The sequence below is a fragment of the Copadichromis virginalis genome, linkage group LG20 (assembly GCF_057382275.1).
Source record: "Copadichromis virginalis isolate Kocher_CV1m ecotype Utaka linkage group LG20, C_Virginalis_male_GT1.1, whole genome shotgun sequence".
In the NCBI taxonomy this organism is placed as follows: domain Eukaryota; kingdom Metazoa; phylum Chordata; class Actinopteri; order Cichliformes; family Cichlidae; genus Copadichromis; species Copadichromis virginalis.
This window is the reverse complement of record NC_140637.1, coordinates 27,586,845-27,605,852: the sequence shown is the minus strand read 5'-3', so window position 1 is coordinate 27,605,852 and position 19,008 is coordinate 27,586,845. Positions and strand designations below refer to the sequence as shown.

The window sequence follows — 19,008 nt, the reverse complement described above, 5'->3', positions numbered from 1 at the left end:
GCAAATGCTTCACTGCTTAAATTTATAGTTGATTCCTGCAGAAAAGCAGTTTATAGCTTCAGCTGTTACTGCGCGAGAAAAGGGAACCTTAAATGAATAAAGACAATATATGGTTATTAAACTTGTTTTATGCTTATGATCAACAACAAACCTTTAACAGATGTAGTTTGTGCTTTCACACATTGTTAAGAAACCTTCATCTGGCTTTAGATAACAGGAACCATTGGAAGGATTCTGTAATTTACTCCCTCTGTGAGTACTAAAGATTTGGTGCAGTTTAGTGCATGTTTGTCAAGTGTACATGAGGAAAATTTGGAGCTGAAGTCATTTCGCACCCAGATTTGTTTATTCTCCAGCTGTTCTTTTCCTCTGCATCTCCATTCAAACACCAGTAAACGCAGGCTGTATTGTAAAGTGTTCGAGCATGTTTCAGTTCCACATAGACGAGTCCAGATTTGCACTTAAGCCTGAGGTCACCTTCAGAAAAATAGCTGTTTAAGGCCTCTAGTCCAGTTTTAGCTCCATACACTCACCCTCCTTCTTTTTGTCATGCGGTTGTATTATTTCTAGTTTGGGTTAAATTGCCTTGAAGCCTGGGTGCTGTATCAGGTTTTCAGCTGTTTGTGTGTTAACTTTAAAAATGTCACTCTTTCAACCACAAATTATTTTTTGATGGATTTCTTGGTCGTGTCCATATCGGTGGTGCCTGCAGGAGTATTTTAAGGCACGGCAAACCACACATACGGGGCAGATTTTTTTTAAGTATATAGCGAAGTTATGTTTGGCAACGTGGGACAGCCTCCGAAAGAAGGGAAAAAAAGTGGGGCGGGTAATGAAATTTCATACAATGACATCACTTTTCCTCCAACCCAAACACTTAAACGGCGAGGCAGAGGAGGAGAGCGGCCGCTGCTGGGGGAGCAGGACACCGCCGCAAAAATGAGCCCAAGGTAGAGATTTTAAAGAAAAGAAGAAAAAATAGTATAGTTTTATCTTTACCGGACATGGCAACACAGCGGCAGTTTCCATCCAAATGAGGTGAGTTTTTCAAAAACGGAAAAACGCCGTTTCATGTGCTGAAATGCTCGGCTGGCCGATGGGTTCGCAGGAATACCGACACTGATCCGTTTGCATGCGCTTCATTGTTTTAACATCACCGGGCATGTAAAGGTTGCGCCGATTCACAGCTGAAAATGTTGATTTGCTGCTGCGGGCTGCTTCAGCCTTAAACGCTGCGGCGTTTTTCCTGCGTTTTCTTCGTTTGTGGGAGAAACGCAAGGGCGTAACAGCGCGCTTACCCGTGGCGGAGGGGACCCATTTCGGCGCAGGGTTTGGGTTTGAAGGGCCTGTCCCCAAGAAAAGGGGCCAAAAAAGAAGGAAAAACCTGGAGGCTTTCCCAAGCTCAGCTCTGGTTTGGTTCAGCTGCGTTACGCGGGAGCTGAAATACATCCTGTCGCCGTTTGAGCCTCGAAAACCTGAAAAGGGAACATGGAAAAGGAACTGTCATCCGAGTCCTGTAAGTGCGGCTCGTTTTTCATTTGTCATCTCGCAGCGATGCAGAGAAAAGGCAGTTTATAATGGAAATAAACTGCGCTTCATTAGTGTGGGCTTTGTCAGAGATTCAGGCTGTGAGTGGAGGCTGACGCTGCACAAACCAGAATTTTTAAATCAAGAATAAATCAGCCTCACAATGATGTTCGTGAATGAATTAATGTGTCTGCAGCATGGATGCGAGGAGGGATGAGCCACCCTTTTTTATGTGAAGTTCAGATCATTTTTAAGGAGGAGAGCTGTTGGTTTGATTATTTTACCAGTCGAATTGAGCTCCAGTTCCTCTTAAAATGTGTCTTTCACCGTGCAGACTAGAGGAATTTTAACTTCAGCTGGTCTGCGCTGACCTCCAGTCTGAATTGATATGTGTGCATGTATGAATATGATGAGTTTGGAAAACCACCAGAGTCCCGCTTAACAACAGGATGCGCAATGCCAAGCAGTCAGTCTTTAATATGGAGATATTTTGTGTTCCACAGGTCATTTTATCATTTTTAAACACTTACCCAAAGTTCAGGACTCGCTGTGTCTAATTAAAAAATAATTAAATCATTTCTTTTACACCAGGGGTAAAAAAGACAATCCCCACATTTCAGTGATCGTAATCAGCCAACTAATCCTGGCAGATCTGCTTGTCTAGGAGAAGTCTGAAAATGTTTTGAGGAATTAAAAGTGATCATTTTCGGAATAAGTGCATTTAAAACAGGTTAAACATTGCAATAGTTGGTAGTTGTGCTGATAAAATGAAAATGCAACCAAGCAGGTCATAAACTGCAGATATGAAAAGTCACACAGGGGTGGATAACCTTTCTCTAATTAACACATGAAACAAACAGAAATGCCATATTTTCATCAGATCTTCTGACGTTTGATGTTTGCCTGCTGCTTTCTGAATTAAACATGACATTCACAAAGCAGAAGTCGAACCTTCATGAATCTGCATTTGATTTTGCAGATTTGGTGAAAACTTTGTTTTGATCATTTTGTAGGACGGCTGGTCAGGCCTTGTTAGGCTATAGATAACAAGAACGGTGATGCTTTTTGTCTTTGTTTCTTTGTTTGTTTACAACTTTTAAAAAGAAACCTAATCTAGTCATCTGGAAAATATCATTGCCCTTGTTGGCTTTCATAATCCAACTGTCAACAAACTGATTTTCATCAACATGGCATTAAACCAGTGCAGGGTTTATTTTCATTACAACAGTTTTATTTAGAAAATATTAGAAAATGACGTAAAGCTGGCAACAGTAGCTGTCACTGTCACTCAAGGCTCATTTATAAACTCAGACCATATGTTAAAGCAGGACATAGCTTCCGTGTAATCTATACTACAGTTACAGTAGGGATAACAGTGGTTAGGGACCACGGCACAATCTTGCTGCCTTTGAAATGGTTGCTCCAAAGATGGGGACCAGGTCAGCGGCCCCTCACATTCACCCGCCATCTTAAATAAAGCTCATTTTTTGAATAGAATGGGGACAAGTTTCAGTTGCATGCAGTCTTTTAGTGATAGTACAGCAACTGACTGTGACAAAGCAGCAAAAATCACAAGTGTCTCCATCTGTCGAAATGTTGTCTACAAAGCTTCCAGGTGGCCTCTGTGCAACCAGCTGGTCAGTACAACTTCCTCCCTCTTCACAAGGTTGTTGCCACACTCTAACGGCAACTTGTGGAGTGCCAATGACTGCAGTTCCTGAAATCACAATTTTAAGCTGCCTCTCAAAAATGCTCTCATGTTAAAACCTTATAGAAGAAATAAAGTTGGTCTCTGTGGACAGTTTTTCGCACTTCGTAGCAACACCATGGGCTGAACTGTTTTATAACTTACCTGTATGGATACTGGAGTCTGGGGCGTGGCTCCTTGGAGATGACTGGTGTCTGCTAGGTTTGTGCTCACATACACTGGAGCTCACTGTGATGCAAAACATCCTATAAGTTTGTGATTCGATTTAGGTGAGTGAAATTCTGGTATTTTATCAGTAGTTGGCAGATATGTGAATGCAGCTAATATGAAATCAGTGGATGATGCCCCAGTGGGACACCTGGACTTTATCGGATGTATCGGTGAAGCTTCGAGTTTTGGCTGTCACTGTTTTAGCTTTATGGAACTAGACGTGATACATACCTTGGGGCTACTTTTAGTGCTCTTTTTGGCTATAATGGGAACCATAATTTATAATATGAACATCATGTTGTTCTTTAAGACTAGAATCTAGCGACTAAGACCAGAAAAGTCTTTACTATTGAGATTCGTGGAAACCAAACAGACATGCAGTGATTTCTTGATTTATTTTTGGGATTCTTATTAAGATTTCCTAAAGCCTGATGTGATGTCATTGAATTTTTTCAATCACAAAAGACAAAGTAAAGTACAAACTGGAGAATTTTGGACCTTTTCTCTGCTGGCTATTAAAATATGTTTTCATATTGTTTTTCTCCTGTTTAAGTTCTGATAGTTCAACTCGTCAGTGAAAGCAACAGATTGCATGCATCCATGTCACCCAGCACAACAACAGCTTATCACCATCTGCTGGTTCGTGTTAACAAAGCTGCATTTTACTAACTGTGATACCTTCCACATTTTCTGAATGGGGTGAATTGTTTCTTGTTTGTTTTCACCTTGTGGGGAATTTTATAGGCTATAAAACATGTGCCAGCAATCTTAACAAGTTGTAGGGCCGTTCTGCGATTACACGAGAGTTAAAACATCTTAGAAATTGCTGTGCAGCTATTAAAGAGTCCTCATTGTTGGAGGAAAAACATCAGTTTTAATGATCTGTGCCTGTTGGTTCAAGGCCAGATATACGCTCATGCTGTTTCCTTTGTCTCATCGTTTTCTGAAGAAGGACCAAGCTTTAGGTCAGAAGAAACGAGGACGCAAGCATTGTTTGAACCATGCTGAATTATAGGCTTGCAGAGATGGCTGGAATTCAGGCTGTAAAATATTAAAGTTTCACTGAAGATCTGCAATGAAACGCTCGATGAATCTTTTAGTGTTTGCAGGCTGCTTTTACCTGATTTTTGCTTTGAGAAGAAATGACGTACGTTCGGTTCCTCGTCCAGATTGTCTGCTTTTGTAATGATGTAGTTTGTTGTTTTTGGCAGTTGCAGACAAACACCATATATCATGTAAGAAATCCGCTCTGACCGCATGGCACAAAGGACCTAGAAACGGTTACATCATATTTTAAACACAGTGACTGATTAGTTCCCAGCAAAATTGTTTGAGACAAGGATTTGAGGTCACTCAGTTAAACCTTTTGATACTTTAAAGATGTATTTCTAAGAGCTCTTTGTGAACTTCAGAACATCTGCAGTGCGGTGCTGGGAAATCTTTCATTAATTGAAAGGTTACTTTGACTTGTACATAAACTGTATGTTGCCATGGTGACGTCAACCATTGCTTAGTGAAGCTCCATCTTGAAAGCTTGACTTGAGCATTTTGACTGTCACCATATCGATATTTTTGAAATCGAAAGTGACAAGCAAAGGGTGGAGTGGGACTCCGCGTGCTTATAGGTATTATCATGTCATAACATATAACATCACATTCGAGTCCTTTCTGACTCTAATGGGGAACAGACTTCATGAAATCCATCAGGAAAGTGTTTACTGAGGCCATAGAAGGCATCAGAAGGGCTCATTTTCTCATAGACATATTTTTGCAAGCAGAACAGTGGCCCCCTGCAGGTCATCACGAGGAATACAGATTTAAAACATCCATCTTTCATGTACAATCTATCAACGTCTACTAGCCATGTACTGTAAGCTTTGGCAAACCAACCACACCTGCAGAAGCTTGCCAAGACCAACAGAAAAGACAGAAACGCCTCGAGGAACACAACAAAGATCCCGAAGCCTCCAAATTCTCTAGATAACAATCGAATCAAGTATCTGCAGGATGAGACAAGCTCAAACCATGAGAGTCATCTGCCAGCGTCGCCATGCCAGGCACCAGAGAAGACTCCCAGAGGTCCCCAGTCCCTCAATGGACCGAGGGCATTACAAGAAAAGGCCTTTTTTTCATATTTGGTACATTTCAGTAGAGTCCCTCTCATATGAAAGCACATAGTTGTGATTGACACCTAGTCTTGTTTGAAAAATATTTCCAAAATAAAAGCTTTGGTAATGCTGTATGTGGAAAAGAGTTCACCAACATTTATTAACACTATTAGTTGTCAGTTGCATGCGTTTTATTCATTCACTGGAATAATCAGATCAACATTTCATGGTTGAAGTTGGCGTTCTGATTGGACCTCTACTGTATGTGAGAACAGCATGAACATCTGGATGTCTAAGGAGCGTTTTTTGTGGTTTTGACTACGGGAATAATGTTTGTTTGCAGGTTTTACCTGGTGAAGTTTACACTGGATCACATTTATGTTTGTTTTTCAGAACTTTCTGCCAGCGGTCGTCTTTGACTTTACAGATTTGTAGAGTAGCATCTAATCTCTCTGCACCTTCAAATGTTTAATGGTTTGACATCGAGGTCCATTACTGCCCCCACTGACTGTACAAGCCCATTAACTACTTATAGATGCTGCTAATTACAACAGAAAGCAACAGTCAGTAACCACTTGTTTGCTTTTTTTGTTATTATTATTATTTAATAAATAGTCAAATATTTGAAAAACCACAACCATCCCTACAACACAGTATTAGATTTCTGTAGTTTCAGGTCATCATGGTGTCATCTGAAGCACCATTAGAGAACTCCCAGTATGGATTTTCCCTTTTTTCAGCTTAGGTGCTAAACATAAGTCTCATTATAGTAAGTAAATCTTTAAAAAATCAATAAATATACACATATTTATCATAAAAATGTAACTGCAGGATACATCATGCCTCCTGCTTTCAAGCAAAGTCTATTCTTGCTGCTTTAATCTGAAGATTGCACCATAATTGCCTGCCGATGCCAAAAAGACCTACTTGCAGGATCACAGGATCTTAAGTACAGATTTAAAGTGAGCTCAGAGAAACTTTAGCAGATGTTTGGGAAAACATCTGCACAACAGTGAGCAAACCACCTCTCTGTTTGTGTGGAAGATGGATTTATATCACACCACAGCAGCGAGGCGTGCAGAGCTGTAAATGTGAAAGTCTACCTTTGCTAACTGGGTGGAATTACTGGCATGTGTTTGTTTGAGTCACGTAACTGGAAGAATTTAAACACGAGGCTGGGAGGATTTCAGAACAAGAAGGCCTGAATGTGTCACATTTGGAACAATATTTGGTGAGGGACATGCAGCGCACCGAGCAGTTCTTCCTGATAAAATGACCTCAGAGCATGAGAGTATTATGGGGCTGCTGTGCGGAGAAATGTGGTTCCACTCTGCGCTCGCAAGATCACATTTACGGTTTGTGTGCCTGTGTTTGAGCTCGATTGAAGTTTTGCGAGCGCTCCATCCCGATGCAACTTTGAGATAGCCGCATTACATCATGAGAAGTCAAGCCAGTGACATATTCAAGTGTAATGGGCAGTATAAGTGCTCGCCCGCTCTGTTCGCCTCTAATTGTCCACAGATGTTCTGCACGCCTTTGTGTGCCACAGCTTGTTGCAGCCGGCTTCGCGCAGACGCCACATACGTTGTTCAGGCTTTATTGCAGAGGGGGAAACGTGGCATGGAGTAAGTGTTTAATTTGGCTGCTGGTTCTAGTAACTGGTTTCAGTTATTAAAAACTTTATTAGCGGTTGCAATCCGCTGGGATTGAGCTGAGATGAAACGATTAGGCGACCCAAACTGTTCGTTTATGGACAGAAAATTAATCGGCAACAATTTTGATAAATGAGTAAAGCAACAAGAAAGGGAGTCAGATGTGGATTTATTTATTTATTTTACTGCAAACTGTAAGCGACTAATAAAATGTTAATTATTGCAGAAAATTCATCAGCAGCTACTTTGATAATCTGGCAACCCATCAGCTTAGCCTCTGGGGGTAAGAGCGTATAAAAGATGGAGGCAACCACCATGTTGGCACCCATTTGTCTCTGATTTGGGCCACTGCCTGATGCTTTTCTGAATCCAAAAGAGTGCCAACGTTTTTAGCTGAAGCTGCAGTTAAGGTTGATCTAACTGTAACTGACTTATTTTTTTAGACTTTCCATCCTCTAGTCGTTGTTTACTGAAGCAGATAAATTAAAGAAGCCTGCTAGACATTAGATGGTTTCAAAACTGCACTTTTGTCACATTCAGAACCTCCTTTGCTCTCCACATGGACTTTTTACTGTCTCGCAGCTAAAACCTGCTCAGATACGATTCATCAAAACATTTCATACTGTAAAAAAAAAAACTAGGAACAGAAACCAGAAAACTACAGATTTAGTTTGAAGAACAAAGTTTATCATTTGAGGCTGGGCACTGTGATTTTTGGAGGGAACTGAACTTTCTGGTTTGACAAATGGTAACTGTGTCTGGATTTCTTCTTGTTTATTAATAGCTTTAAGTGGTTTCAGTGGTGTGAAGAGTTTGTGCTTTTTTGTATTTTCAATTAAGGCTAAATTAAGTATTTGTCAGACAAATATTTGAAGACGTCCTCTTGAAGGAGTTTGTGGCTTTGGTGGCAGCAGGTTGTCCTCTAAAGTGTTCTTTGGGCCGGTCGCTGCAAGCCAGTGTGTTTCTGATGGCAGGCCAGTGCCTTATGGCAACTGAGCTATGGTTAAAAATCCCTATAAAAACACAGCAGACCAGGGAAACTGTTACCAATTCATAATTCAAAAAGTAGTCAAGAGATTAAAGGATCATTTATAAAGAGAAATATTACTCATGATTTCAAAGTTCAGCACAAGCAGTAAAGCCACCAAGAATGATTAATTATATGACCTTTGTAAATGCTGCTGTTTTGTCAAAACTAATGGAGTCTTGCAGATGCACACACACGGTGTCCTTTGGTGTTCGGGGTTATAGCACGGCTTCAGCGTAATTTATCGCCCCGCAAATGTATCCGTCTGCGTACGCGTTTCCGTTTGGACAGCAAACTGAGAGAGATTTTCACCCACCGCAAATGAGTTTCCATGCAGTCCTCCAAAATCCCAATGGCATGTCGCTGGACATGGATTAAGTATACGGCCCTCGAATGCCGACCGGTTGACGAGTGGACCAAAACAGGGAAGGGTGTGACAGCCGCGTTCACCAGGAATGGGACAAGTGTGACAAAAACATTAAGCATGAAAAGAACAGACAGCGTCTGCCGACACTAAATTGTTTTTGACACATTGTTTCACTTCAGATCTTTGTATCAGATAACTTTGCTCTTCTCCACGGCTGCCTGACAGACCAACATGTGACACAACCGGTCTGTGGGCTACAAGCAGGAGTAGCCCACAGACCGGTGGTACCGCATATTTGTGACTCTGTCCCAATGTAACGCCGCTGTCTGCAGGTAGACGGGCAGTCCCTGACTGCCCACAGACTGCCTTCACGCTAACCCTGCTCAAACAAGCATCAGATATCACTTCCTACTCAGCACATAGCTTGTAAAGGACAGCTTGCATTACATTTAAAATCACTGGACATGACTCATTCCTATATGTAACATTAACGTTGTGAAAGTGTGTATTTGAACCCAAAACACAATCTGTGTTTGTCTTGACAAAGCAGCGAGTGAAAGCAGTAAAAGCAGGAAGTGAGTGAAAACAAACCACAACAAAGTCCCTGCTGGGATAAAAACTGTCATCTGCAGGCTAACAAACTGACTCCACCACCACCACCCATCCAGCCTTTGACCACAGAATGCAAACTTTGATGCTGTTTAAAAGAGGACCGATATATCTTGGTATCAAGGGACTCACTCCAAAAGGCCCCCATCCATTTATTTTCTTTTGTGCCTTATCTGGGTCGCAGATAAGGCACAAAAGAAGACCTCACTTTCCCCAGCCACCCCCTGTAGCCCCCCAGAGGATACAGAGACATTCCCAAACTAGCTGAGATGGAGAAATTAAGTCCCCGGGGTGTCCTGGGTCTGCCTCTGATGTCTCCTCCTGGTTGAACATTCCTCCTGGTCGCCTCAGCTACTGACAAAATGACAGTACTGGATCCTGAGAAGGTAAAGGTTTTTTTTCTGGTGTTTAAAATGTTGGAGAAAAAAGTTGAGGAAAAATGTTCCTTCCAATTTTCAAGGTTAAAAGTGACACCACCAAACGCGAGTTAACCAAAAACAAAGAAATGTGGGACACTCGAACCAGACTGTTTGTTTTTGTTTACATTTTGTTAAAAATACTATATTATACTGTAAACATAACTAATAACACGAAAAACTATAATAGGATCTCGCCTGGTGAGGCGAGGAGGAAGTGCAGGTCAGCTTTAGGAGTAGTTTACAATAAACAAATAAAAATAAGCTCTTTTTGAAAGACAGAGAGCAGTTCGACATAATTCTTCATTTTCTGACTTATTTGTGATCCAGAGGTTGTCTTACAAATGTAGTGAGTGGCCATCGGGTAGAGGAAGTAAAGCTGTTAATGGAGAAGAAATATCAGCTAAGTCTGTGAATGAGTCATCGGAAATCTTCGGCTTGTGCGATGATACGAGATGGTATTAAAGTTTGTTGGGTCGCAGAAAATGTTTTGATCGTCGTTTGTCAGGACTTTCCGAATTTGGCGATCGCTGCTAATCTATAAAGTCAAACAATTGAAACGAGAGAAAATGGAACTAAAAATGGATTCATGTAAATGTTTAAAAAAAAAACAACTGGAGCACAATGTAAGACACAACGTGTGCTAAACACAGCCGGGCTGAGTTTACAGCGGATCCTCTGCTCGACAGATGTGTCGTGTTGTACAAAATTATTGCACGAGGTATAAAAGATTTCCTGGGTCTGATACAGGATACAGCAACACAGTTCCTGATTGGCTAATCTGCAGTACAAACCGTCAAGTGACTGAGTGACCCCAGCTGTGTTTTTATACATGCTAGTGTGATTATATTTAGATCCAACTGCTGAAAAATCACCAGAATCCTAATGAAGTCGTTCTTTAAAATACTATTTCTAGTTGGGATCCCATTTACTTAAGTCTATAAAATATTTTTGTTGATCAAGGGGGCAGAAAAATGCAGTTTCTGCCAATCAAGTCAAGTGGCTTTATTGTCATTCCAACCATGTGCAGTGGTACAGAACACAGTGAAACGAGACAACGTTCCTCCAAGATCTATGCTACGTATGACATATAACAGACAATCAACACAGGACTACATAAAGTGCAATGTGCAGAAATTGCAAAAAAACCAAGACAAAGACACAACAGTGCAATAGAAATGTGCGAAAGACTGAGTATTGTGCAAAAAGTCACTTTGTGTATATGAGATTCTGCATCCTTACAGATTGAGGTGTGCATTTTATTCTACTTTTCTAATAGATAGACTCTTTATTCTCGCTTGTGAGATCAATGTTGCGTTACAGCAGTGGGATGAAGCGTGAAAATAAAACAGCCCGCAATAAATAAACAACACGGTTAAAGTAAAAGCATCCCGGGTGCATAGTGACGGTCTTATACTGCGAGAGAGCGCAAAACTGTTACATATGAAACACTGATTGTAAAACAACGTAAATAAAAATGAGGTTATGTTAAAGAAGACCGAAAAGTTAGACTTAGGTTGTGGAAGAGATTGGAGCAAATTGCATTAATAAATCATATGTGTCTTATAAATCTGAGAAACAGATGCAAGAAGGTGTGACACAAACATGTGTGGATCACTGCACTATCATGTTTTACAGCTAACAGAACTAGAGCAGCGAGATTTACTGCCTCAGAAGCCTCGAGGCAGATACTTAATGACCAAACCGATAATGAAAACAACTCAAATGATGAAGATTTTGCATTAAAAAAAGATTTAAAACCATTAATAACTATAATTCTGAATATCTGCCACGGGTAGTGGAAATGGAATAACATGATGAACAACAGTGCAGCCATTAAATCGTCATAAGTGACCATACTGTGATTTATTTTTTTCTAAAAGTCACTAAAATATCTCGGTTGCTTGAGCGTTAACGAACTAATCCTTTCGGCCTCAGAGCTGACATGACTTTGGTAGATAACATGTGGTTCAACGGACCTTTCAGACATTCAAGGTCAGTCAGGCTGTGAAATATCAGTTTATTAGGTGGTTGTTCGCATCTTTAAGTGGGAGGAAAGAGCAACGGGACAATAATTTAATCGATTTGAAGTCTGGTAGGGGTTTGCAGACAGGTCAGAGCCTCCCGCAGTCGTCCTATCTCCTCCGTATCCCCCCCACCTCCTCTTCGTGCTTTGAAGATAGGCTGGGCTGGGGCTGGGCCTTGCTCCCTATCAGCTATCAGTTCAGCCATTTATCACCCCACTGTCTGATGCATGCAGGTAGTGTAGTTACCATGGTTATACACCAAAGGCACTCCTGCATTAGCATAGCAAATATCCATCAGCTGCCTACAGAGTCGGCGCAGTAAGACGGAGCTCACAGCAGGAGGCGGGACTGACGGGGAGCTCTGCAAGGCATCATCATCCTCATCCCAACTGTTTCCACGCTCACAGCACAAACACTCACATCAAAGGAGTTATCTCCCCCTGCATTGTTTCCCCCAAAGCCCTTTGTTTACTCCCCCCAGAACCCCCGCCACCTCAACACGAAGCTTATTCTGCTTATTTGTGTGCACATCACAGAGAATATCAGCCAAATGAGTCACAAGCGGCCAGCCTGAGGCCCTGACCTCGTGTTCTCCATCTTCGCGCAAACTGCACCGGAGCCTGCTGTGTCAAATGTGGCCTCTAAAATATGCATGATTGAACGTGCTCGAGGAATGCTAATAGAGCTCCCACCAAATGCAGAGGCCACCCTACAGAGGAATCTGCGGTCGTGCAAACATCGAAGCTGGCAAAACACCACTTTAGCCGCCGCAGCTGTAACAAACATTCGATTCATCCGTCCGGCCAGAGAAAATATGGCTTGGAATGAAGTTTTAATCAATTCGCGAGCTAACCGGGTCCCCACCACGTCCTGCCTTGCCAAAAAAACAAGAGGATTAAATGGCCACATTTTGTTTAGTTTTGGACGGAGGAACAATCTTGTAAGATTCCTCTCTCAGATTTACACTTGGAGTCGTGACCCGTGATGACTCTGCGGTTAAAGAATAGCGACAGAGGGAGATTTTCTTTTTAATTCAGCCTGCCTTGAACAGTGTGTCTTTGTGCACTGCTGCGGTTCATTTTCATTTGTCTTAAAATAAGTTGCTATTGAGGAGATTTATGCACCCCCACCTTACTCCTTCAATCCCTCTCCCCCCTTCCCTCCGCTCGCCTCCCACAAGGTGCTTGGCGAGCCGCTTCTGCAGCTTCAGTGTTTTCAGAATCTCATGAGCTTCCTGTTTCAAAAACCTCGCCCATCAGCTCCAGTCGTACAGCTTTAAAAACATCTTCCCATCGAGACTGTTTGTCAGAGAGATATAGAGCACTTTTCCCCCCCTTTGGAGCTCAAACAAAGCTCTCCCTCCATATGTAACCCTCCATATAGTCTGTACCATAAATAGGTCTTCTTCTTGGCCAGAACTTGGGAAAAGGATGTGGATGATGATGATGATTACTAAGGCTGAATCCTGGTTGAGTTTGAGCTGCTGCGGCTGGCAAGCAGATGTGGCCAAATTTGCAGAAAATGTCCATGTTGCGCTCCATCTTTTCTCTGGTGTTGCTGTTTGTTTGTTTTTTCGCACTCTGGATCTTCTTTGGGTTATCAGCCTTCACCGAGCTAAACGTCCGGATGACTGCTATCTCTGTTTGAAATGAGGCAGAGTAGTTAATTACAAGCTAATCCCCAACTGCAGCATCAGATAGAGAATTTAATATGGTAGGGGAGGAAATGATGATCCCCATGAGGATATATAGATACTGCAGCAGGAAGGCCTTACTTAGAGCGACGTGAAATATATAAGATGAACCCAAACAACTGGAACAGACTAATATGTTGCAAATAGCTGATAAAACATGATTACTGCATTTTATAGAGTTTTTATGTGCATTTTTAACACAGTCAGGAGCCTGCCTTAAGACAAATTCAGTGGCTCTGACCAAAGTGTTGTATTTGTCAATAGAAAGAGGTAAAAGATCGCAAAATCAGTATAAAGATTATCCAAGTTACCTCTGAATATTCTCCTTGTTGGCCAAAACTACAAGCTGAAAATCTTATAAAGTGGAAAACACCAGAGTGCTAAAAGTTCCCAAAGATTTTGGGGGTAAAACATTTTGATCTGTGGTTTGTTTGCTGGAAAATCCAAAAGAAGGTTTGGCTGCTTTTTAGGAAAGTAAAAGAAAACGGAGGTTAAAAACTGAGGAGAAACAACTTTTACTAATGTAACTACCTTGGTGTAAATTTGGTCTTTGACTCAGTAAGAGGAGTTACCTGTTTTTAGCCTTGTAATATGGGTGCCAATACAAAAAGCTGGCTGAGTGTAGACGTGGATATTTCGCTAAGCTTTTACGTAAAAGCTCCTGTGGTGGAATGGCGCACATAGGTGACTTGCTAAATCCTGACTTAATCCCAAATTTAGCTGGATAAGTCGCTAATCTTTGTGCCAGAGCTGGTTTCACCTGTTTCAGACTGGCCTCGTTGCAGCTCTCTAAACTGGACGCTGTAGCAGCCTTTGTCCTGGATCGGCTCGTCTGGCGTCAGCAGCATGTCTTGTTCTAGCTTCACATTTTTTCCAGGCATGTCAGGGTTCAACAGTTTGATGTGAAAATGAGTCACCGAAGACCTGTAGTAAAGGCTTTTGCTGACACACATGGAAATGTGGTGCAGCGGTGGACGAAGTGCAGCCGTTCCTCTGGCTGCCGAGCTCGTCGTCTGGTTGGCAGAGGACGGCACCTCTCTGCGGAGTATTTACAGCGGTACGAAACCTGCCTTTACAGGGGCCACAACAAATGGTTTTCATTACCGGGTTTTTATGATCGCAGAAATGGACTGCGGAGCATACTTTGAATCTTTTCACATGTGAGCGATTTATTAAGGTCACCGTCTGGAATCAGACTAAGCTGCTTTAAAGTTTACACAGGGAAACGAGGCTGCACCTGAACATTTTCTTTTAATTGATTATTCTCATGGTTATATAATCATGATTTGGTCTTTAAAAGCTTAAAAAAAGCAAATTGTTACAATTACAGTTGCTTAAAGAACAACTTAAAAATGCAAAGGTAATCATTGATGTCATTAAAAGTGAGGAGGCATTGGAGAAGCCGAAACACATTACTACTGACTGGCTTTTAATACTGATTAAAAAAAGGCTTTTGTCTGCTTTGGTTTGTCAATAGATTGATCTGAAGGTCAAAGTGATAACAATGCTACAAAGAGCTGTTCTTGCAAAGGCAGATGTTACAATGTTTCAGATTTTTAAAGTAGTGCTGTCAGCGTTAATCTAGATTAACGCAGGTCACCCCATGCATCGGGCTGCACGGCGCTAACGCGTTAACAAGCTAAGCGCACTCACGTGTTGCAGCCCCACGCACGGGGCGATCCGCGTTAACTTGTTAACGGAGATTTGCCGCGTTAATGCGGTTGTGACGTTAACGTCATTTTAATTAGATTAACGCTGACAGCACTACTTTAAAAAGAAGGGTTTTCATCAAGAGAAAGAGAATGAATTTGCATAAGTAAAAATAATTGTAGCCACAATTATGTTTCTTAAAGATTATGTATATTAAAATGATTTTCAACAGGGCAAATAAACCTGCACATTGCCTTGGTGGAGGCATATTTAAGGAATATTTAGGAGATTCTTGTGTCCTTTTCTTTATTTTCTGTCTTGTATATGAGGAGTGATCAAAAAATAAATGCGACAAACCTTCTCTGATTAAAATTTGGATGATCTCATGTTTACAGTCCTGTTGTTAGACATGTTAAGGCAGCTTCCTGACTTGATGCTATTTTTAGTTTGCTCCCTGGAACTTCTGAACGCTTAAATGTGTGCTATCGTTTCCGTGTCCACGAACCTGCCTGGGTCTGGTTGATGTGCATTTCATCATCAGACGGATCAGATTTTTTTTTAATGTTTTATAACCACTCAGACAATTCTGCAGACACACAAAACTACAATGCACGCTTAAAGCACCCTTAGTCGGATTTCAAATATCTATAACTGGAACGAAGAACTCCCTTGTGGTGTCTGCAGCTGAGTATAAACCCAGCGCTACGCTGTAAGCTCTACGATTTCACTGTAGACCTGAAAGTTATACCGGGACCACCATCACATCATATTTGGCTACCTGCACCTTCATCCACTTCGCAAATGTTAAGGCTTACCATTTGACACACTGTGGGTGGTCCTGTGCCCAGTGCTAATGGAGCTTCATGCACTGAGAAAAAAGGATTTCCCCGACACTCCTTCCTAATGTCAACGGAGCAGCCAGATTTTTTTCCAGTTTTTACATTGTGTAGGAGCGGTCTCACCTCCTATATTGTTTCAGTGTTGGATGAAGATATTAAACATGGTGAAAGTTTCCAATAAGGGGCCAATCAGAAAAAAGTTGTCCTAAAGCGAGAGGAGCTGAAACGCCTTGTTTCAGGCAGAAGATGAAGTGAGTAGCTCTAACAAGGCCCAGTTTAAGATGAACAGGGATTATTTTAAAGTTTGAATTATGCAAAGATAGTCTGGTCTAGGGCCTGTCGCCCCGTTTCACTGATTGGCAGCAGCTTGGTGTAATGCACCCCTTAAATACGCATAATTATTTCTCTCTTTTATTACATGTAGAAAATGCGTCTTTTACAGCTTGCTTTCTAGATTTCGTCTCAAAAGCACGATTTTTAGTTAACCAAGAAAAGCATCACATTTTTGCGTACGAGAAGCTTAAATAGAGAATATTTTACTTTGTTTGATCTTAAAATTACTGAAGCTGTTTCCATAGAGAGTTGCTGACTGATTGATGCCGCTGACTCTGTGCTCTCTGTAAGCCATTTCTGCTGCACAGCAAACACCATCAGCCAGGCAGACCACAGCCAGCCGGTGATGATGGCTCGCCGGTTACAACTCCTGACTTCCTAATGAGGTCCGACTAAGCCGAAGCTTCATGCAAATTAACACTAAGGTTTTTTTTATAGCCCCAGCTGTAGACCCCGCACATCCCGGTGTCACATTTCATGTCGGTGGATTAGCACTCCATCCTCACTTGGGGCTGCGCACATTACATTAAACTGTCTGCCTCTCAATGGGCGTTTGTACCCCACGGCTCTGATTTACAGCTCTTATTCAGACAGTTGCTTCTTTTTGCCCAACCACAAATGGCAGCGATGGACCATCTGCTAAAAAAATGTGCCAGATGTTTTCTCAATGAATCTAATAGAACATGAAGGAAAATCACGATTTAGCAGAGCCCACGGCGATGTCTTGAAACTGCTTCTTTTAACCAGCAGTCCAAAAACAAACAGTTGGTTTAAAATCTGAGAAATCTGAGTAAAGGAAAAAAAAGTCTCTCCGCAGGAACCGTGGTATCACTTACACAACCAAATGTCATCTTAACAAAAAAGTTAGAAACAAACAAATTATGCCATCTTTGCTTTTTTAGCAAAGATGTTTTTATCTAGCTGTTTTTGGACTAGTAAATGGCAAAAAGGAGAACACTCTCAACCACTTTTTCTTTAAACTTCACAGGTAAAATATTTAAAGGTTTGATTTTATAGGAAGGGCGATTTCTGTGGATTTTTTTTATTATCAAAAAGATCTGGTGGCTTTATAAGCACAGTGAAACTTTTTAAACACTCATTCAATGGAACAAATGCACGCCTCATATTTCAGCAGTCAGGAATTCAATAACATTGTGATGTCACAACAGTAGGCACTGCTTACTCTCAAAGATCTCGACTACGATAAAGTACACCAAACCTTCCGTTACTGGTAGGAAGACCTGCTTGCATGTGAAGAATTCCCACCCCCTACTTTTGAGCTATAGCCGTACATTTGGAAAGCCGCACAGTTTAAATGTTTAAATATCCAAACTGTGAAACACTGTAACTGTGCTTGAAAAAGGGCTAAGTTTGTAATTATTATCAAAATAAACAAGCATTTTTGGTTGTGTTTTCAAAGAGTACACAAGTAAATTGTGGTCTGTACAATTTAATGAGGCTCTTGATTAAATAAGTATTATCCACTCATTAAATGAGCTTGTTGTGGCTCAGACAGACTCGTTCAACTGCTTGTTAACACAGTCTTTAAATCACATGGCAGCATTTAGTGCATTTAGGCATGTTGATGTGGTCGAGACGACCCGCTGAAGTTCAAACTGGGCATCAAAGGGATTTCAGTGACTTTGAGTGTGTCATAGTTGTCGGTCTGAATATTTCAGAACCAGCTGATTGTCCTTGAAAAAAATGCCACGTTGATGTCAGAGGTTAGAGGATAACGGTCAGACTGCTTGGAGCTGATAGGAAGGCAACAGTTAATCCATAAAACCACTTGTTACAACCACAGTACGCAGAAGAGCATCTATGAAGGAACAATATGTCGAACCTTGAAGCAGATGGACTACAGCAGCAGAGGATCTCACACGAGGCCACTCCTATCAGCTAAGAACAGGAAACTGAGGCCACGGTTTACAACACACACCATTAGAAGATGTTTCCTGATCTAATGAGTCTCTTGTTCCTGCTGCAACATTTTGATCTTTGGGTCAGAATTTGGCAGAAACTACGGTGGCCCTGAGAGGCCAAACGGACTGCAACTTAAGAAAACACGGGCAATAAGAAAAACGGTGCAAAAGCACACAAAACACAAAGGAAATAGGAAAAACGACAATGGAAATAAGGAAAAACAGATTTCCAAAAGCACAAGGGAAGTGTTTCTGGGGATACAATAACCTGACGGGTTCCCTTCCCTTGTGCCAGTTGAGACCAGTTCCAGGAACCAAAATATGCTAAGAATTGCGCTGGGAGACACTTAAAAGAAGTGAAGGATCTATCGGTTCTGTGAGGAAAGAAAAGATGAGAAGTAAGTGTGTTAGCATAACTATTAGCCTAAAAATCCGTCATCAGTATTATATGAATCATGATAAAACATGCCTACCATGTTTTGGGTTCCTGCAACTGGTCCGTTGGGTTATTGGGTTATTTTTCCTATTTCTGTTGTGTTTTTTCCTATTTCTGTTGTGTTTTGGGGCGATCGTGGCTCAAGAGTTGGCAGTTCGTCTTGTAATCGGAAGGTTGCTGGTTTGAGCCCCGGCTCGGACAGTCTTGGTCGTTGTGTCCTTGGGCAAGACACTTCACCTATCGCCTACTGGTGTTGGCCAGAGGGGCCGATGGCGTGATATGGCAGCCTCGCTTCTGTCAGTCTGCCCCAGGGCAGCTGTGGCTACAACTGTGGCTGCCTCCACCAGTGTGTGAATGTGAGAGTGAATGAATAGTGGCATTGTAAAGCGCTTTGAGGGTCTCGAAAAGCGCTATATAAATGCAATCCATTATTATTTGTGTGCTTTTGCAGCATTTTTCTTATCGCTGGTGTTTTCTTAAGTTG

The 19,008-nt window shown here is 41.6% G+C and overlaps 1 protein-coding gene across 2 annotated transcripts in view; it reads left to right on the top strand.

Moving 5' to 3' along the window:
- Window positions 1-63: 63 nt before the first annotated feature.
- Window positions 64-19,008, top strand: part of nckap5l (NCK-associated protein 5-like) — a 59,014-nt gene continuing 40,069 nt past the window's right edge. The window contains exon 1 of one of the 2 annotated variants that reach the window (XM_085444942.1): window positions 64-1,038. Coding sequence is in view for 1 of the 2 variants with exons in the window: in XM_085444941.1 (XP_085301067.1) it covers window positions 1,489-1,516 (28 nt within the window). In the remaining variant the exon portion in view is untranslated. The other variant, XM_085444941.1, reaches the window with a different exon arrangement.